Source organism: Nyctereutes procyonoides, unplaced genomic scaffold (genome assembly GCF_905146905.1).
Source record: "Nyctereutes procyonoides isolate TBG_1078 unplaced genomic scaffold, NYPRO_anot_genome, whole genome shotgun sequence".
Lineage (NCBI taxonomy): Eukaryota > Metazoa > Chordata > Mammalia > Carnivora > Canidae > Nyctereutes > Nyctereutes procyonoides.
In genome coordinates, this window is record NW_026575135.1 from 57,038,004 (window position 1) to 57,052,912 (window position 14,909).

Here is a 14,909-nt window from a genome sequence, read left to right on the forward strand (position 1 = left end):
TCTGGCTGTATACCTTAGGAATATTTTGAAGGTGAAATTCTTCCCCCATGTATAAACTGGCAAGTTCAGTGAGCAATGGAGTCTGAGGGACTCCACTCCACCTGCGTACTCAGCACGTGTGAGCACAGGTAGTGTTATTGTTACTTCAGTTCTGTCCCCTGAGGTTAGTATTACTGGCTTTTGAGAGGTACAGGGCAGGAGGGGATGAAAATTCTGTTCCCAGCTGCCACCAGAGTCCCATGTGGGAATCAAATCTCGGGCTGCCACCCTCAGAATCTTACATAAAATCACAAGGACCTGAGTCGGCCAAGGGCCCTTTGCAGGAGGAGACCAGGAGGCTCATGGGTCCTGGGTTAGAACAGCCAAGGGGTCAGGCGGCTCAGAGCTGGCCTGGTCTCCAGGTCCCAGGTAGCTCCTTTTTGTCCTGGGCAGATATGGCTCTGGCTGTTCCTCGGGAAGTGAGCAAACAGATAGAACCTGAAGCCATTGGTAGGCGGCACCCTGGAAGGTGCTGTACAAGCTTGAGTAACCTTCTCTAAATGTGCTCAGGGCTGCTTTTGAAGTAAATCATAAAAATAAATTAAGACTCCTGTTAAAAGCAGCTTTGTAGATGAAAAATAAGGCTAAATTTCATGTATACCATTAATCAGTTCTGAAGTTCTCTGACAGCTGAGACTCTGCACTAATGGGGAATTTGTATTCTCTGTAGTTGCATTCCAGGACTTGTGTCCTTACGGCCATGGAACTGTTCCGAGTCTTCATGATACTCGTGAAGGTGTGGTTTGATGTATTTTATTCTTATAATCATTTTTTTATATAAACAGATCATTGCACATGTATTCTATAAATCATATTTTACTATATAACATACAGTATGTTTTCCCTGTATATGTACAATATTATGTACCATATGTATTATATTTATCATGAGACTACATTGTATATGAAATACAATATGTATTTATCTGATACAAGAAATGTTTACATGTTTTATAATTTTTAAGTCTCCCTTGAATAGATATACACAGTTTTGACCTATCTTTTTATATTGAGGAAGTTAATGGATGATTCTATATTTTAGACGTCAACGAATGCCTTGAGAGCCCAGGCATTTGTTCAAATGGTCAGTGTATCAATACAGACGGGTCTTTTCGCTGTGAATGTCCAATGGGTTACAACCTGGATTACACTGGAGTACGCTGTGTGGGTGAGTGCTGACTCCACATTACACACTTTGAAGGTTCTGTTCCAGTTCTCTTTACAACAAAAGTTCTCCAAAGGCACCCTGGATAGTGGTAGGTTTTACAGAGCCAGTATTATAAGTGGCTAATAACTGCTTTTTCTTCTCCAGTCTTATATTTTCCAGTAGATCTGGTTTATGTGAATATGGAGAGAGTTGCCTAACCTCTGCCTTCAACCAAATATTTAAACTTTGATTTGCCTAGAACTTTGTTGCCAAAACCAGTAAGGGGAAATAGGTCCATTTTACTTTGACTTTCCACACTTGTTCTTGTAGCAGAAGACCACATCCCTCTATGGGTTTGTAATTTTTAGGGAAAACATGGCTGTCTGGGGACTCAGAGCAGGGTACACTTGATCCTTTGGGCTCCTCTGCACTGAATAAAGTTCAGCCAGCCAGCCAAGGCCAGGGAGGGTGCAGAGTCAGGTATGCCCAGGGATCCTGGAAAGTTCTGAGGGCTAGGTGGATATTCATGGGCATGTTTGTATTAAACTAAAACTGCAAATTTGGGTGCACTGTTTTATTCTTTTCTCAGATACTGACGAATGTTCAATTGGCAATCCATGTGGGAATGGTACATGCACCAATGTTATTGGGAGTTTTGAATGCAATTGCAATGAAGGCTTTGAGCCAGGGCCCATGATGAATTGTGAAGGCAAGTGATATTTTTCTTAAATATTATTTTTTTCTTGTAGAAAAAGGTGGGGTTTTTTTTAATGTCTCAGCTTTTACTCCTAATGCTTTGACAGTCTACTGATGGTTATGTTCATCACAAATATCTTTTCCTTTACCCTGGTGAGCATAGTCCAGGTCGCTGCCTTAAAGCCTTTGTCTGAGTTCGGCATTTTGGTCAGTTCAGAGTTGGCATCTGTGGTGGCATTTTTCACTTGAAGTTGGTGTCACATTTTTTTTGCTTCTTGGCATGTTGGTTAGTTTTGGATTATACCATGGATGTTACGAGTGATATCTTCTGGAATCAGTTATGTTACTTCGAAGAATGTAGATGCTTTTGTCTTAGTACGTAGTTAACCAGGATGAACATAAAAGCAGAGTCAGGCCTGTGGAAGCCAGTGGCTCAGATTTCATTTTGTTCTGTAAGCCCCAGTGTGGCTAGCTTCTTTGATTTTGTCCTACACATGCTTGGTTAAGTCAGCAAATTGAGCTTTTATATGAAAATAGAAGAAGAAGAAGAAGAGAAGAGGAAGAGGAAGAGGAAGAGGAAGAAGAAGAGGAAGAGGAAGAAGAAGAAAAAAAGAAAAAGAAAAGAAGAAGAGTCTCTATCTCTAGCCCTCTCCTGTCTGGGCTTCCCCCTCACTCTTGAGTAGCCTTGGTTGGCCCTAGCTCCCTCCCCTGATTGCTCTGGATAGAAGCTCAGGAAGTTTTTTAGTGAAGATGTAGCTGCCAGGTGCTGCTTCTGCCAGGACTATGGCCATCCACTGGGTAATTTCAGAAAAACAAAAATAAACAAAAACACTAGTAACTTCTTTCCTGCTGGTGGTTTGCTGAGTTTCAACTCACTGCTGGAAACTACTTAGGGAGTTGATTTTGTATTTTATTTTTAGAGTTTATAGTTGCTATTTGTTGGAGGATGAGTTAGGATACCTACTACCTGCTACCTCTCCGTAGCAGTAGCAGCTTTCTCTATGTCAGCTGAGTGAACACATCGGTGTTTACATAAACAGACAACTAAAACTCTAGGCTCAGTATATGCCTGCCTGTTTCCTTGACCAGATATCAATGAGTGTGCCCAGAACCCACTGCTGTGCGCTTTCCGCTGCATGAATACCTTCGGGTCTTATGAATGCACGTGCCCAATTGGCTATGCCCTCAGGGAAGACCAGAAGATGTGCAAAGGTAAGGCCATGGACAAGAGAGTAGTTAAAAATTTATTTGCCACACTGGAAATACATTTTAGTGATTTTATAGTTCTCTGCTTTCTTCTTCTAGAGTTCGCAGAGGTATATCAGACAGCCCTATGCTGATAGATTTCCATACCTTAGGTGACAAGACACTGGATGGTCTGCCCAAGCAAATCAAAGATAAGACAAGTTGAAGAACCTACCATTGTCACACTTCTGGGCTCTTATTAAAGCAAAGACTGTCCTTTCCTGAACCTGTTTTCATTAGGCCCAATGCTGAAACTTGTATAAATTTACAGTATAGCCAGGAGTTGGAAAATCTTAGGCTCCTCCTTTATCCATCACACAGGAAAATTCTTATGAGCCAGAAAATCAAAACTAAGACTTCAAATCCGAGACAGTAGCCTGCTGCTGAGAATTCTTTTTTTCCTATTAAAAATATTTTCTAGATCTGGATGAATGTGCTGAAGGGCTCCATGACTGTGAATCCAGAGGAATGATGTGCAAGAATCTGATCGGCACCTTCATGTGCATCTGCCCCCCCGGGATGACCCGACGTCCGGACGGAGAGGGCTGTGTTGGTAAGGCTCTCCAGGAGCATGGCTGTTTATCAAACACTTCTGCCTCAAGACAGGTTTACAGCACTATTCCCAAATCACCCTCACTTCAAGCCAACTATTTTTCTAGCTGTTTCAAGGGTGCTACAGCTGGATTTCTTCTCCCTTAGAGGCAATGCCAGCATAACCATTTGGGATAATGCAGTGCCATTTGTGCCTGTCCTAGAATATATGCCTTCTTGGTGATCATAATTCTGTATCCTGTAAATCTAAAACACTTAATTTAGAAATAGGGAACAACTCCTTGAAACAATTCTGCTTGTTTAGCAAAGTAAAAGAATAAGTTAGTGTTCCCATTTTTGTATCATTTCATAAATGAGGAGAGGAAGAGGAGGATCATCTCTAGAGCCCTGTCACTAGTTGGACAGCCCTGTGACTTGGCCACATTGTTTTTAACACACTTGGACCTCAGTTAATTTATCTTTAGAGGGAGAAGGTAGGGCTGGATCTCTAAGATGACTTCAGGAATTTAAAATGTTAAGAGTTTTATGAGGTGTGCCACAGTCCATGCCATGTACAGCAACCACAGCCACTTTGCCTGTTTACCTCAGCACTTCTCAGGTAGAGACTGAGTCCCAGGAGTTTAACTGAATAAATGGGTGATGCGACTATGAACTGATAAGGAAAAAACTGGAAGAAACAGGTGTGGTGGGAGGCACAGAAGAATAAAAATTGTTTTGACCAACTTAAACTGTGAGAAATGTATCAGCCTTTCAAGTGGTAACAGTAGATACACAGATGTGTTCATGAGGCATGGCTATACATTGCTGGCAAACAGATCATCATTGAAAAGTCACAGGATTGGATGAGGACACCAGAAGAGTGTAGAACAGAAGCAGCAGTGACTGAGCTCTGAACACTCCAAAATCTAATGTGATTGAAAAGATTTAGAGAACTAAAAATAAGTGGCCAGCAAAATAGGAACTGCCCAGGTCAGTGTTGGATTGTGACCATTAAAAGGATGAATTATTCAGGCAGTTAGAGAGTGGCCACTTGTGTATAATGCTGCCGAGATATAGAGCAAGACATAGAGTCATTGGATTTGGTGATCTTTTCATCACCAATCATCAGGTAGATTAAAATCAAAACTGCAGGGGGATCCCTGGGTGGCTCAGCAGTTTAGTGCCTGCCTTCAGCCCAGGGCATGATCCTGGAGTCCCAGAATCTCGTCCCGCATCAGGCTCCCTGCATGGAGCCTGCTTCTCTCTCTGCCTGTGTCTCTGCTGTCTGTCTGTCTGTCTGTCTCTCTCTCTCATAAATAAATAAATAAAATCTTAAAAAAAATAAAATCAAAACTGCAATGAAGTGTCTCCTCACACCTGTTAGGATAATCATAAAAAAGACGAGATAACAGGTGTTGACAAGGGTATGGAGAAAAGGGAATCCTTGTGCACTGTGGCCTGATGGACTTTTGGTGGGAACATAAACTGCTAAGGCCTCTATGTATGGATTTTAGAGATTCTTCAAGAAATTAAATATAGAACTACCATGTGATCCAGCAGTCCCACTTCTGGGTGTATTTCCAAATGATACAAAAGCATTATCTCAAAAATATACCTGAACTCTAATGTCACTGTAGCATTACTGGCAAGAGCCAAGGTGTAGAAACATCCTCAGTGTGTATCAGTGCATGAGTAAATCAAGAAAATGTACACACACAGAGGATTTAGGGAAAATTGTCATTTGTAGTAACATAGGGATAATCCCAAAGGGCATTATGCAAAGTTAAATAAGCCAGACAGAGAAAGATACTGCACAGTATCACTTACATGTGGAATCTAAAATAATAAACAAATTGAACTCATGGAAATAGAGTAGAAAAATGTTTGCCAGGGGCCTGAGGGTGGGGGAAATAGGGACAGGTTGGTAAAAGGAAACAGACTTCCAGTTCTAAGATAAATGAGGCCTAAGGATTTAATGTGTGATGTGGTGACTATAGCTGACAGTGCTGATCTTGTGTAATAGAAATTTGCAAAGAGAACAGAGCTTAAATATGCTAACACAGAAAAAGGGTAGGTATGTGAGGTAATGGGTGTGTTAATTCACTCAATAAAGGAATCCTTTCATATAAAGCTGGAAATAAAATAGAACAAAAAGGGAGAGCACTGAGGAGAAGAAAGGAAAGAAAGAAAGAGAGAAGAGGAAGGAAGGAAGAAATTTTTCCCAAAGGGAAAGACAAGGCACTAGTTAGAAGTATGTTATTAAAAGAGATTGTTTTTTAAGATGGAAATTATGAGAAAATGTGTGTTGAGAGAATAACTCATTGAAAAAGGAGAATTGTGAATTCTTAGAAGGAAATACCAAGTACAAGTACAAAGACTGGCCTTTGAGAAAAATCAGAGAATCTTTAGCTGTTGAAAAGACCAGAGGTGGAAGGTGAGGGCCACACAGGTGGTTGGTAGTGGAGAGATGGAGGAGTTCTTGTCTCTGTGCAGGAGTCATTTTAGAAAATGGGAGCATGGATATATGAGGAAATATAGTAAGATTGTCAAAGGGGTATTAGCTCCCATTTGAGATTTGAGTCATGAGTTAAAGTGAGACCTGTCCTTAGTTGCGGGTTTGTCTCTAGTGTGTCATGCTGTGCTGGATTGGACACAGAGTAGACGGGAGTTCAGTGCATGAAGGGGACGATGCTATGGTCACTAACTGGTAGTCCCAGTGTGATCACGAAATTTTCAAAGGATAAAGCAAAAGGATAAAGCATGGGATGCTAAAAATGAAAATTCCATAGGCAGTGCAACATCACACGAAGACACACCCTAGTGAAGTTACAAATTTCAACAACAGAAAAAAGAAAAAAATTGTCAGAAGAGAATTCTGTTGGCTTTAGGCAACTGGGCAGAAAAGGAAAATATCTACGAGGTAGTAGAGAGTCCAGCTACTTTCTTTAAGTTCTCACACTAATTCTCACAACAGTGGTAGTAGAGCAAAAGCAATCTAAAATTTTGAGCCCTATCTAGCCGTCTCTCAAGTATAAAAGCTCTATTATCCATTATCGGACATGGAGGGACTCATTCACTATGTCCAATAAGACTTCTTTAAAAAGAAGTAATTCAGACAATGAAAATGCAAATCAAAATAAAGGTGAACAAAATCAGGGAAAGCATTAGATCAAGAAAGCAGACCTTGAACCCGCAGATTATAGAAATAACAGACACTGTGTGGTTTTTGTTTTTTTTTTAATTTTTTTTTTTTTTTTTATTTACGATAGGCACACAGAGAGAGAGAGAGGCAGAGACACAGGCAGAGGGAGAAGCAGGCTCCACCAGGAGCCCGATGTGGGATTCGATCCCGGGTCTCCAGGATCGCGCCCTGGGCCAAAGGCAGGCGCCAAACCGCTGTGCCACCCAGGGATCCCTGTGTGGTTTTTTAAATCCGTAATTTAGCTCAATCTTTTTGTATATACTTTAAAATTTCTATGACAAGCATTTTCTTTCTATAAAGGAAGGAAAATTTCACCAAAACACATCATGGTGAATTTTAGGACACTGAGAGCAAAGTGAAAACCCTTAAAGCTTCCAGAGAGGAAAAACTAAATTTCCTGCAAATGAATAGTAACAGTGGGTGACAGAAAACAATGGAGCAATATTTTCTAAACATTCTAAGGGAAAATAATTTTGAACTAAAATTCTATACTCAATCTAATAAGAAAATTTTAAAAAGACCTTGACAAATATATTTTAGAGAAATTGTCACCCACATAGCCTCTCTGAAATGATTGCCAAACTAGATGCTCCAATATTTTTTTATTAATCTAAGAAGATGGAATACTATACATGAAGCAATGGTAAGCTAAGGAACCAGGAAACCTCATTATTTGGTTTAGATAGATACTGATGGCACAATAAAAAAAAATATTTAACAAACCAAAATTTCTAGATCACATCAGCATGGCAGGTGGGCACCAGATAGAGCAGAAAGAAATCATGCCAGAAACTTTTGAAACTTGCTGACATCAGTACAGAAGTATCCATTACGAATATGTGTTGAAGTTGTTTCATGGTTACCACTGAAAGCATAGAAAAAAGATTTAAATGTCCAGACGTGAGATGGGGACAAGAAGAGAGCAAAGAAATATAGGTTACTCTAAGAAATATTGAGAGGAGAGGGCAAGAGCACAGTAGATATAAAACAAAATAAAATGGCAGGTAAGCATCCAAACATAACAGCAGACAGTATAGATAGGAATAAACTGCTAGTTAAAAGGTAGACATACTTTTTAAAACTTCTTTTAAATCCAATTTGGTGCTTTTCATAAGAAAGGTACCAAATCAAAATGTGAGATAGATCAACAATAAAGGGATGGAACAAAACACTGGAGAGTAAATACTGATTAAAAAAAAAAACACACAAGCAAAATATCAACAGATTAAAGATTAAAAATTAAGGGGCACCTGGGTAGCTCAGCAGTTGAGCATCTGCCTTCGGCTGATGGTGTGATCCCGGGGTCTTGGGATCCAGTCCTACAGTGGGGTCCCTCTGAGGAGCCTGCTTCTCCCTTTACCTATGTCTCCACCTCTCTCTGTGTGTTTCTCATGAATGAATGAATGAATGAATGAATGAATGAATGAATGAACTTTTTTAAAAGATTAAAAAATATAAAGATGAAAGCAGTTTATCAAAAATATCTCATTATCATGAGCTCCCTTATGTTCATAATAGTATAGCTTCAAAAAAAAAGCTATAAGCAAAATGTACAGAGTATCAAAACACAGTAAGAACAAAATGGGATTTTAATAAAGCAGTTTGGCCCTAATTCATCACTAACAAAAAGGCAGCACTACCTAAATTCCTTCTGCCATCCATGGCCCTCACGTACCACACTGCTCCTGTGATTTTTACTCAGAGCTCCTCTGGAAGCTTGCCCTGCATTCCTGCCTGTGTAGCATTGACCCTACTCTCCACCTGCCCCCAACACCTTCCCTTGCTCTGCTCCCAGCTCCTCTGTCCTATCACTTCACCAGCACACTCTTCCCCCAAGTTCTTTCCCACTTTGGCTGGTGTCTCAGGGCAACTTTATGTCCTGTGGAGGCCAGTATTTCATACACCACCACCCCCCTTCCCCACGAGGGCTGAGGAGTAGAAAAGAAACATAGTTGAGAAAGAACCCACCTGGAAGGATGGAGTTTTTTTTTTTAATTTTATTTATTCATGAGAGACAGAGAGAGAGAGAGGCAGAGACACAGGCAGAGGGAGAAGCAGGCTCCATGCAGGGAGCCTGACGTGGGACCAGATCCTGGGTCTCCAGGATCACACCCCGGGCTGAGGGCAGCGCTAAACCGCTGTGCCACCTGGGCTGCGCAGGATGGAGTTTAAAAGGAAATCCATACTCACATATGACTAGCTTTTATTCCATCTGATTACTATTTTGGTGAGGAAGTTTTAAATAAGATACAGCCCACTCGAGGATAATGTGTAAATGGCAATTTTGTAGTCTGCTCATCATTCACCCTGTTTGTTTTCCCAAAGATGAAAATGAATGCAGGACCAAGCCCGGAATTTGTGAGAACGGGCGCTGCGTTAACACCATCGGGAGCTACAGATGTGAGTGTAACGAGGGATTTCAGTCAAGCTCCTCAGGCACCGAATGCCTAGGTAAGGGACATCTCAAGGTGTTTTACTTAGTAAATAAGACATCTCTTTTATGACATCATCACAGAAGAACTCCACATACATATGCTTATCTGCTAAAAAAAAAAAAAATCCCCCAACCTGAGTAATCCATACACTTCTCCCTAAAGGTACACGTCTATTAAAATGATGTATTTCTGCGCTTGTGAGTTGTATGCACATCTATGTGTAATGTAAATAGCCATCTTTAATAGTCTTTCCAAAATTAAGATTAATTAAGCCCCGTGGAAAGTGTGACTTTAGTAAAACTTACATAAGGGGATGATTTAATTCCAAAAGAAAATATTTGCTGTGTGAGGTAAGCTTTGCTGTATTAGTAATATTAAAGCACATGCCACATTTCAAAAACGCAGTGGTTAGTTTTTATTTTATGTTTTACAAAATATTTTCTTGTGGAAAATATAAATCTCAGCCATTATGTTGTATATTAATGCTAAAATGCATACATTATAAACCATTTCATTTCATTATGAGCAGGTGTAAAAGTATGGAGTAGTAAAATTTAAGGCAGAGAAATAAGAGCACTCATCGCTTGATTTGATATAAAATAGCATGTTTCAGCGAGGTCAGATTTTTTTCTCCAAATGATGTCATTGCATTAAATCCTAGGAAACTGTTAGTCTGGAAAATAAATTGTGTTTACTGATGTCTCCAATCTAGATCCTTACTAACCACCAGACTTTCCAGCAACAGAAAAAGATAACCTACTTAGTGTAATGTACTTTTCTGTTCATGTTATTAAGGGTTCACTGAGACAGTTCATGAAACCATATTAAAGATTTATTTGCCTACTTACATCAGAGAAATTCCTCTATTTATACTAAAAAAAAATCTGCTTAGTCCAAATGTTTGAACACTCCTTTATATGCAGAAAAGACAAGATTGGATTGAATATGTACCAAGATTATAACATCATCTAGGATTTGCTTTTCAGAAACAAATTCTGATGCTCATTTGCTTATTTAAAAAGAAATAATTTAATTTGATTTTTATTTTGTGTTCTACAGGAATGGTAGTTTACTATCAGTTGCTGATGGGTTGAAGAAAAAGAAATCTATTTCTTTTTTTGTTTGTTTCTACAATTTTTTCTATTTTTTTATTGGAGTTCAGTTTGCCAACATATAGCATATCACCCAGTGCTCCATCTATTTCTTAAGCACAGTATCGTTTTTTGTTGAATTTAATAGATTCTCTGTAGTAAAAGAACACACTGTGGACTCATTCTCCAACTTTATAATCATGAAGCTGTCTTAAACAGTATGGTTATTCATATACAAGAACACTTATCTTTGAAAAATTTTTGCCAGGAAGAAAAATATTGACTATCCTGTTTTATTTGAAGGTGAAGATGAAGTGTCGGTTCCGTGTCATTGATGCTTATTAACTACATTGTTATTTCAGACAATCGACAGGGACTCTGCTTTGCAGAGGTATTGCAGACAATGTGTCAGATGGCATCCAGCAGCCGCAATCTTGTCACCAAGTCAGAATGCTGCTGTGATGGGGGACGAGGCTGGGGTCACCAGTGTGAGCTTTGCCCACTTCCTGGAACTGCCCAGTACAAAAAAATATGTCCTCATGGCCCAGGATATACCACCGATGGAAGAGGTACGGAGCTGAAGAAATTTGTGCACATTTTCAGTACAGTGGATTGATTCCGATTAATTTAAAGGAAAAGTGAAAAATTGATATGATAGCTAAAATATTTGTTAGTATATGTGTTTGTATGTGCTTTTTGCTAATGATTAAGAGACTTTAAAAGATGTACTCTTCATACTGAATCTAAGAGGTAGAATTTCTTAGGAAGCTGAAGCACAAAGTTTAGGTGACAGTAAGTCATTTTCCTGAGATCACACCCTTTCTAAGGGATGGACTCAGGAGTGGAACATACCTGTCGGACCCCAAAGGCCATTCCTGTAACCCCAAAACTATACTTGCTTTATTTAAATAAGTGTTGCTCATTTGAGTGTACACAGGGACTAAATCTGTTTGCCACATATTTACAAAGCAGCGGGTCTCAGAATTGGTTAGCGGTTTCCAGGGTTTTTTTTTTTTTTTCCTCCCTGAGTCCATTCCTCATTTAAGGAATTTCTATCAATCTAAAGACTAACTTGGAGGAAATTCTAGCCTCTGACCTATTATTTCTCTTTGTTTCAGGCTTTTTTTTTTAAACCACTTGATAGACCAGTGTCCTGAAAAAAATTCCATTTTCTTCCATTACTGTACAGACTATTGGCCCTGGGCCCGATTACTCTGCTAATGAAACCCTTTCTTCAGAAAGTCTAATCCAAGTGTGGATGTGAGGTCCAGGCGTGGGAAATCACCACAAATCCCAGATTAGTTTGACTTCAGAGAGGTAGCTTTCTACATCCCGCCAAAATAATTCATACTTAGATTGTAAAATGAGTAGACTGCAGCAGGGCTTTCAACAGAGCCTCCATTTATTTGCCTCTTCCAACCACTGCAGAATATTCTTGCTTTCCTTCCCTGTTGCCATTCACCAGAGTGATGAAAAGGTACCGGAGCGCTGTGGTGACTGTTGGTTGCTAGTTATTTCACGTCAGCTCTGTTGTTTCTCTTAGGCTCTGAGCAGTTTTCTCTTTCTCTCTCTCTCTCTCTCTCTCTCTCTCTATATATATATATATATATAGATAAGCTGGTTATATATATATAAACTTGTGTATTTGTTTTTATTTGGGTTCTTTTTTCCCATCCACAGATATTGATGAATGTAAGGTGATGCCAAACCTCTGCACCAGTGGTCAGTGCATCAATACCATGGGCTCATTCCGCTGCTTCTGCAAGGTTGGCTACACGACAGACATCAGCGGCACCTCGTGTGTAGGTAAGGCAAGGCGTCTGTCCGTCTGGGGCGAGGGTGACTACTGCTTCCTACCAGTCGCTGCTGGCAACACAGTAGGTATACCCATAGAGAGTTGGCATGTACCTTCCCTACAGTCATGCTGTGGCTCTCAGTAATGCAGTTCCTGATGCCATAGTCACTGTCCTTGTGACACACAACTCTTCATCAGAAAGTGTTCAGTCAGGGAAGCAGAAAAAGTTTTTTTAAAAAAACCATTATTTCACCATTTTATATTTTAATTTAAAATTATAAGTGCACCTTTATTTGTCTAGCTCTTGATGATGAAAGAAAAGGGCTTCTGATAGTGAGCATGTGTTTTAGCATACGTACAGAGCACGCATTGTGCTTGCTCCTCGTTGCTGGTTTTTTGCATAAAACCTATGACTTAAGCCTCATGTGAAAATTACCAGTTGCAAAGCAGTGTCTGGACAGAAACCACCTACATTTTTACAGTCTCTTTTTCTAATCTGATTTTTTACCATCTCACCCACTCTATTGCTACACCACTCGAGGGCAGGGAGTGGGAGGCTTGCTTCTAAGGAGTCTTTCCAAAGCATTTGACAGAATTTTCAGTGAAGGAGAAAAGCCTCTTCTCCTCCATATTTAATCTACTTGCATGTTATTCCATCAAAGTATCTATTGTAATAAATGCCCCTGACATGAAAAGGTTCATAGAAACCAAACTGATCCTAAGTAAGCATCGACCCAGTTGGTTGGGCAAGAGAGCACACTATCATGAGCTTCCAGCATTCTGGGGGCATCAGTCAGTATGTTTTACGAGGAAATGAGGATGGTCTGCTGTCCATCAGTCCTAGCAGAAAAAAGGTAGCCTATTCAAGGGAGGATGATTTCAGGACAGTTGTTTTGGTTAAAGATGTGAACAGAGCATGTAGAATCCATGAGGCATGGTGCCATCCCTGGGCCACAAAGAAAAGAGGGAGATGTTTCTGAACCCTGGAAGGAGAAAGTTGTGCACAGAGGGCCGCTTTGACAGATGCTGTGACCTGTGATCCAGTGACCCAGAGCCCAAGCCATCTTGCAGAGAGGGAGTGGAAGTTGGAGGACAAGGGTAAGGAGAGCCTTCTGGTGGTGTGCATGCCATCCAGCTGCCGGGACCCAAGAGCAGGGTGCGCCTGGGTGAGGCTCTGGCTCTGGAGTGGCAAGCCTCAGGTCCCCACGGTGCTCGGCATGTCAGCTAACAACTAAAGAGAACATCTTCATATCCATGTGTCAGAGGAAAGAAACTCTTACTTGTAAGAGAATGATCCTTGAGCTGTAAACCCAAGTACATAATTCTAAAGAAGGCAGTGGATTTTTTTTGAAACTGGACAGTTGTCCATATGCTACCTTTACCCAAGAACCCTAGATCGATCTACAGAGTAAACCAATATGTTATTTTCAAGAAAACTGTTCTGGGCATCTTTTCTCCTTAGCTCCTCTTCCATTTTAAGTTGAAGAAGAAAGGAAATAGGTGAAGTAAGGATTTAGAGGGAAGAAAGAGGCCAGTTGTTCCTTGGAACTAGGAATTTACTCTTGACATCACTTTCACTTAGATCTTGACGAATGTTCCCAGTCCCCAAAACCATGCAACTTCATCTGCAAGAACACCGAGGGGAGTTACCAGTGCTCGTGTCCTCGGGGCTATGTCCTGCAAGAGGATGCAAAGACGTGCAAAGGTGAGGGGAGCATCCCCAGCATTTCTGACCCTTTGTCTCTCCTTTCAGATCCAAATTCAGCTGGTCAGGGATTGGTTCACCTGTGCTGCCTTCATGAAAGCCTGTCTTCCTAGGGGCCACTTTATGAGTTACAGAAAATTTTTCCAGAGGACACATTTTAAGAGGAAGGGAGAATTAAAGCCCTAATTAGATCTGCTTGCTTCTTAGAGCAGACCACGCAAATGGATAATTAAATGAAATTAAAGCCAAAAATATTGGTGAGGGAAGAGATTGAAACAAGTACCTAAAATAAGATTTCTTTTGCTGCTTATCTAGGATTTTATTTCCTCTCAATTATCTTTATTACACATTTACTGCAGAAGATTGAAAATGCATGGGTGAATTTTTTTGGCATAGGTAGTATTAAAAGTAATTATCAAACTAAATTAGACAATTACTATCGCTCCAGTGCTATACTCATGCATTCAGTTTTATTGTAAACCTCACCTGTGTGAAATGAATGGATTGAGGAAATTCCTAACTGATTAAATTTTTGAAATACAGGTTATTAAGAAGATGAAATTTTATTTCCAAGGAGAAAATAATAATAATTATAGCAAGCAGTACTGTTCTCTTAGATCTATTTAGTGAACCATTATGAGTCAATTTAATTTTTCATGTTATTAGGAGTGCAATAGTGTGTGTTTAAGCTTTAAAATAATGAATTAGTGTTATATATATCTTATATTGCTTTGTACACTTAAATATATTATCCCATATTAAGTTTTAATCTAACCCAAATCGCATTTCAAGTTTTCTATTAGTATAGTCCAAATATAAATTCGGTTTATCACCAGGATTACAGATACTGTATTTTTGCTTTCTCTGGTATTTATCGCAGTGTTTTCATTTGGATCCTGAGAGCCTGACTCTATGCTTGTTTTCAGACTTTCATCAATTTCCAGCTTCTGTTTTATTTTTATTTAAGGAGTAAGTGACCAGGCATGTACTAAACTGTGCACTAAATGCAACAGCTATAACCTT

At 39.8% G+C, this 14,909-nt stretch overlaps 1 protein-coding gene across 1 annotated transcript in view; it reads left to right on the forward strand.

Moving 5' to 3' along the window:
• Window positions 1–14,909, forward strand: part of FBN2 (fibrillin 2) — a 239,567-nt gene that overhangs the window by 210,661 nt on the left and 13,997 nt on the right. The window contains exons 51-59 of the mRNA XM_055302348.1: window positions 710–775; window positions 1,082–1,207; window positions 1,776–1,895; window positions 2,972–3,094; window positions 3,549–3,680; window positions 9,186–9,311; window positions 10,749–10,955; window positions 12,067–12,192; window positions 13,764–13,886. Coding sequence (XP_055158323.1) covers window positions 710–775; window positions 1,082–1,207; window positions 1,776–1,895; window positions 2,972–3,094; window positions 3,549–3,680; window positions 9,186–9,311; window positions 10,749–10,955; window positions 12,067–12,192; window positions 13,764–13,886 — 1,149 coding nt within the window. The remainder of the gene's footprint in view (window positions 1–709; window positions 776–1,081; window positions 1,208–1,775; window positions 1,896–2,971; window positions 3,095–3,548; window positions 3,681–9,185; window positions 9,312–10,748; window positions 10,956–12,066; window positions 12,193–13,763; window positions 13,887–14,909) is intronic.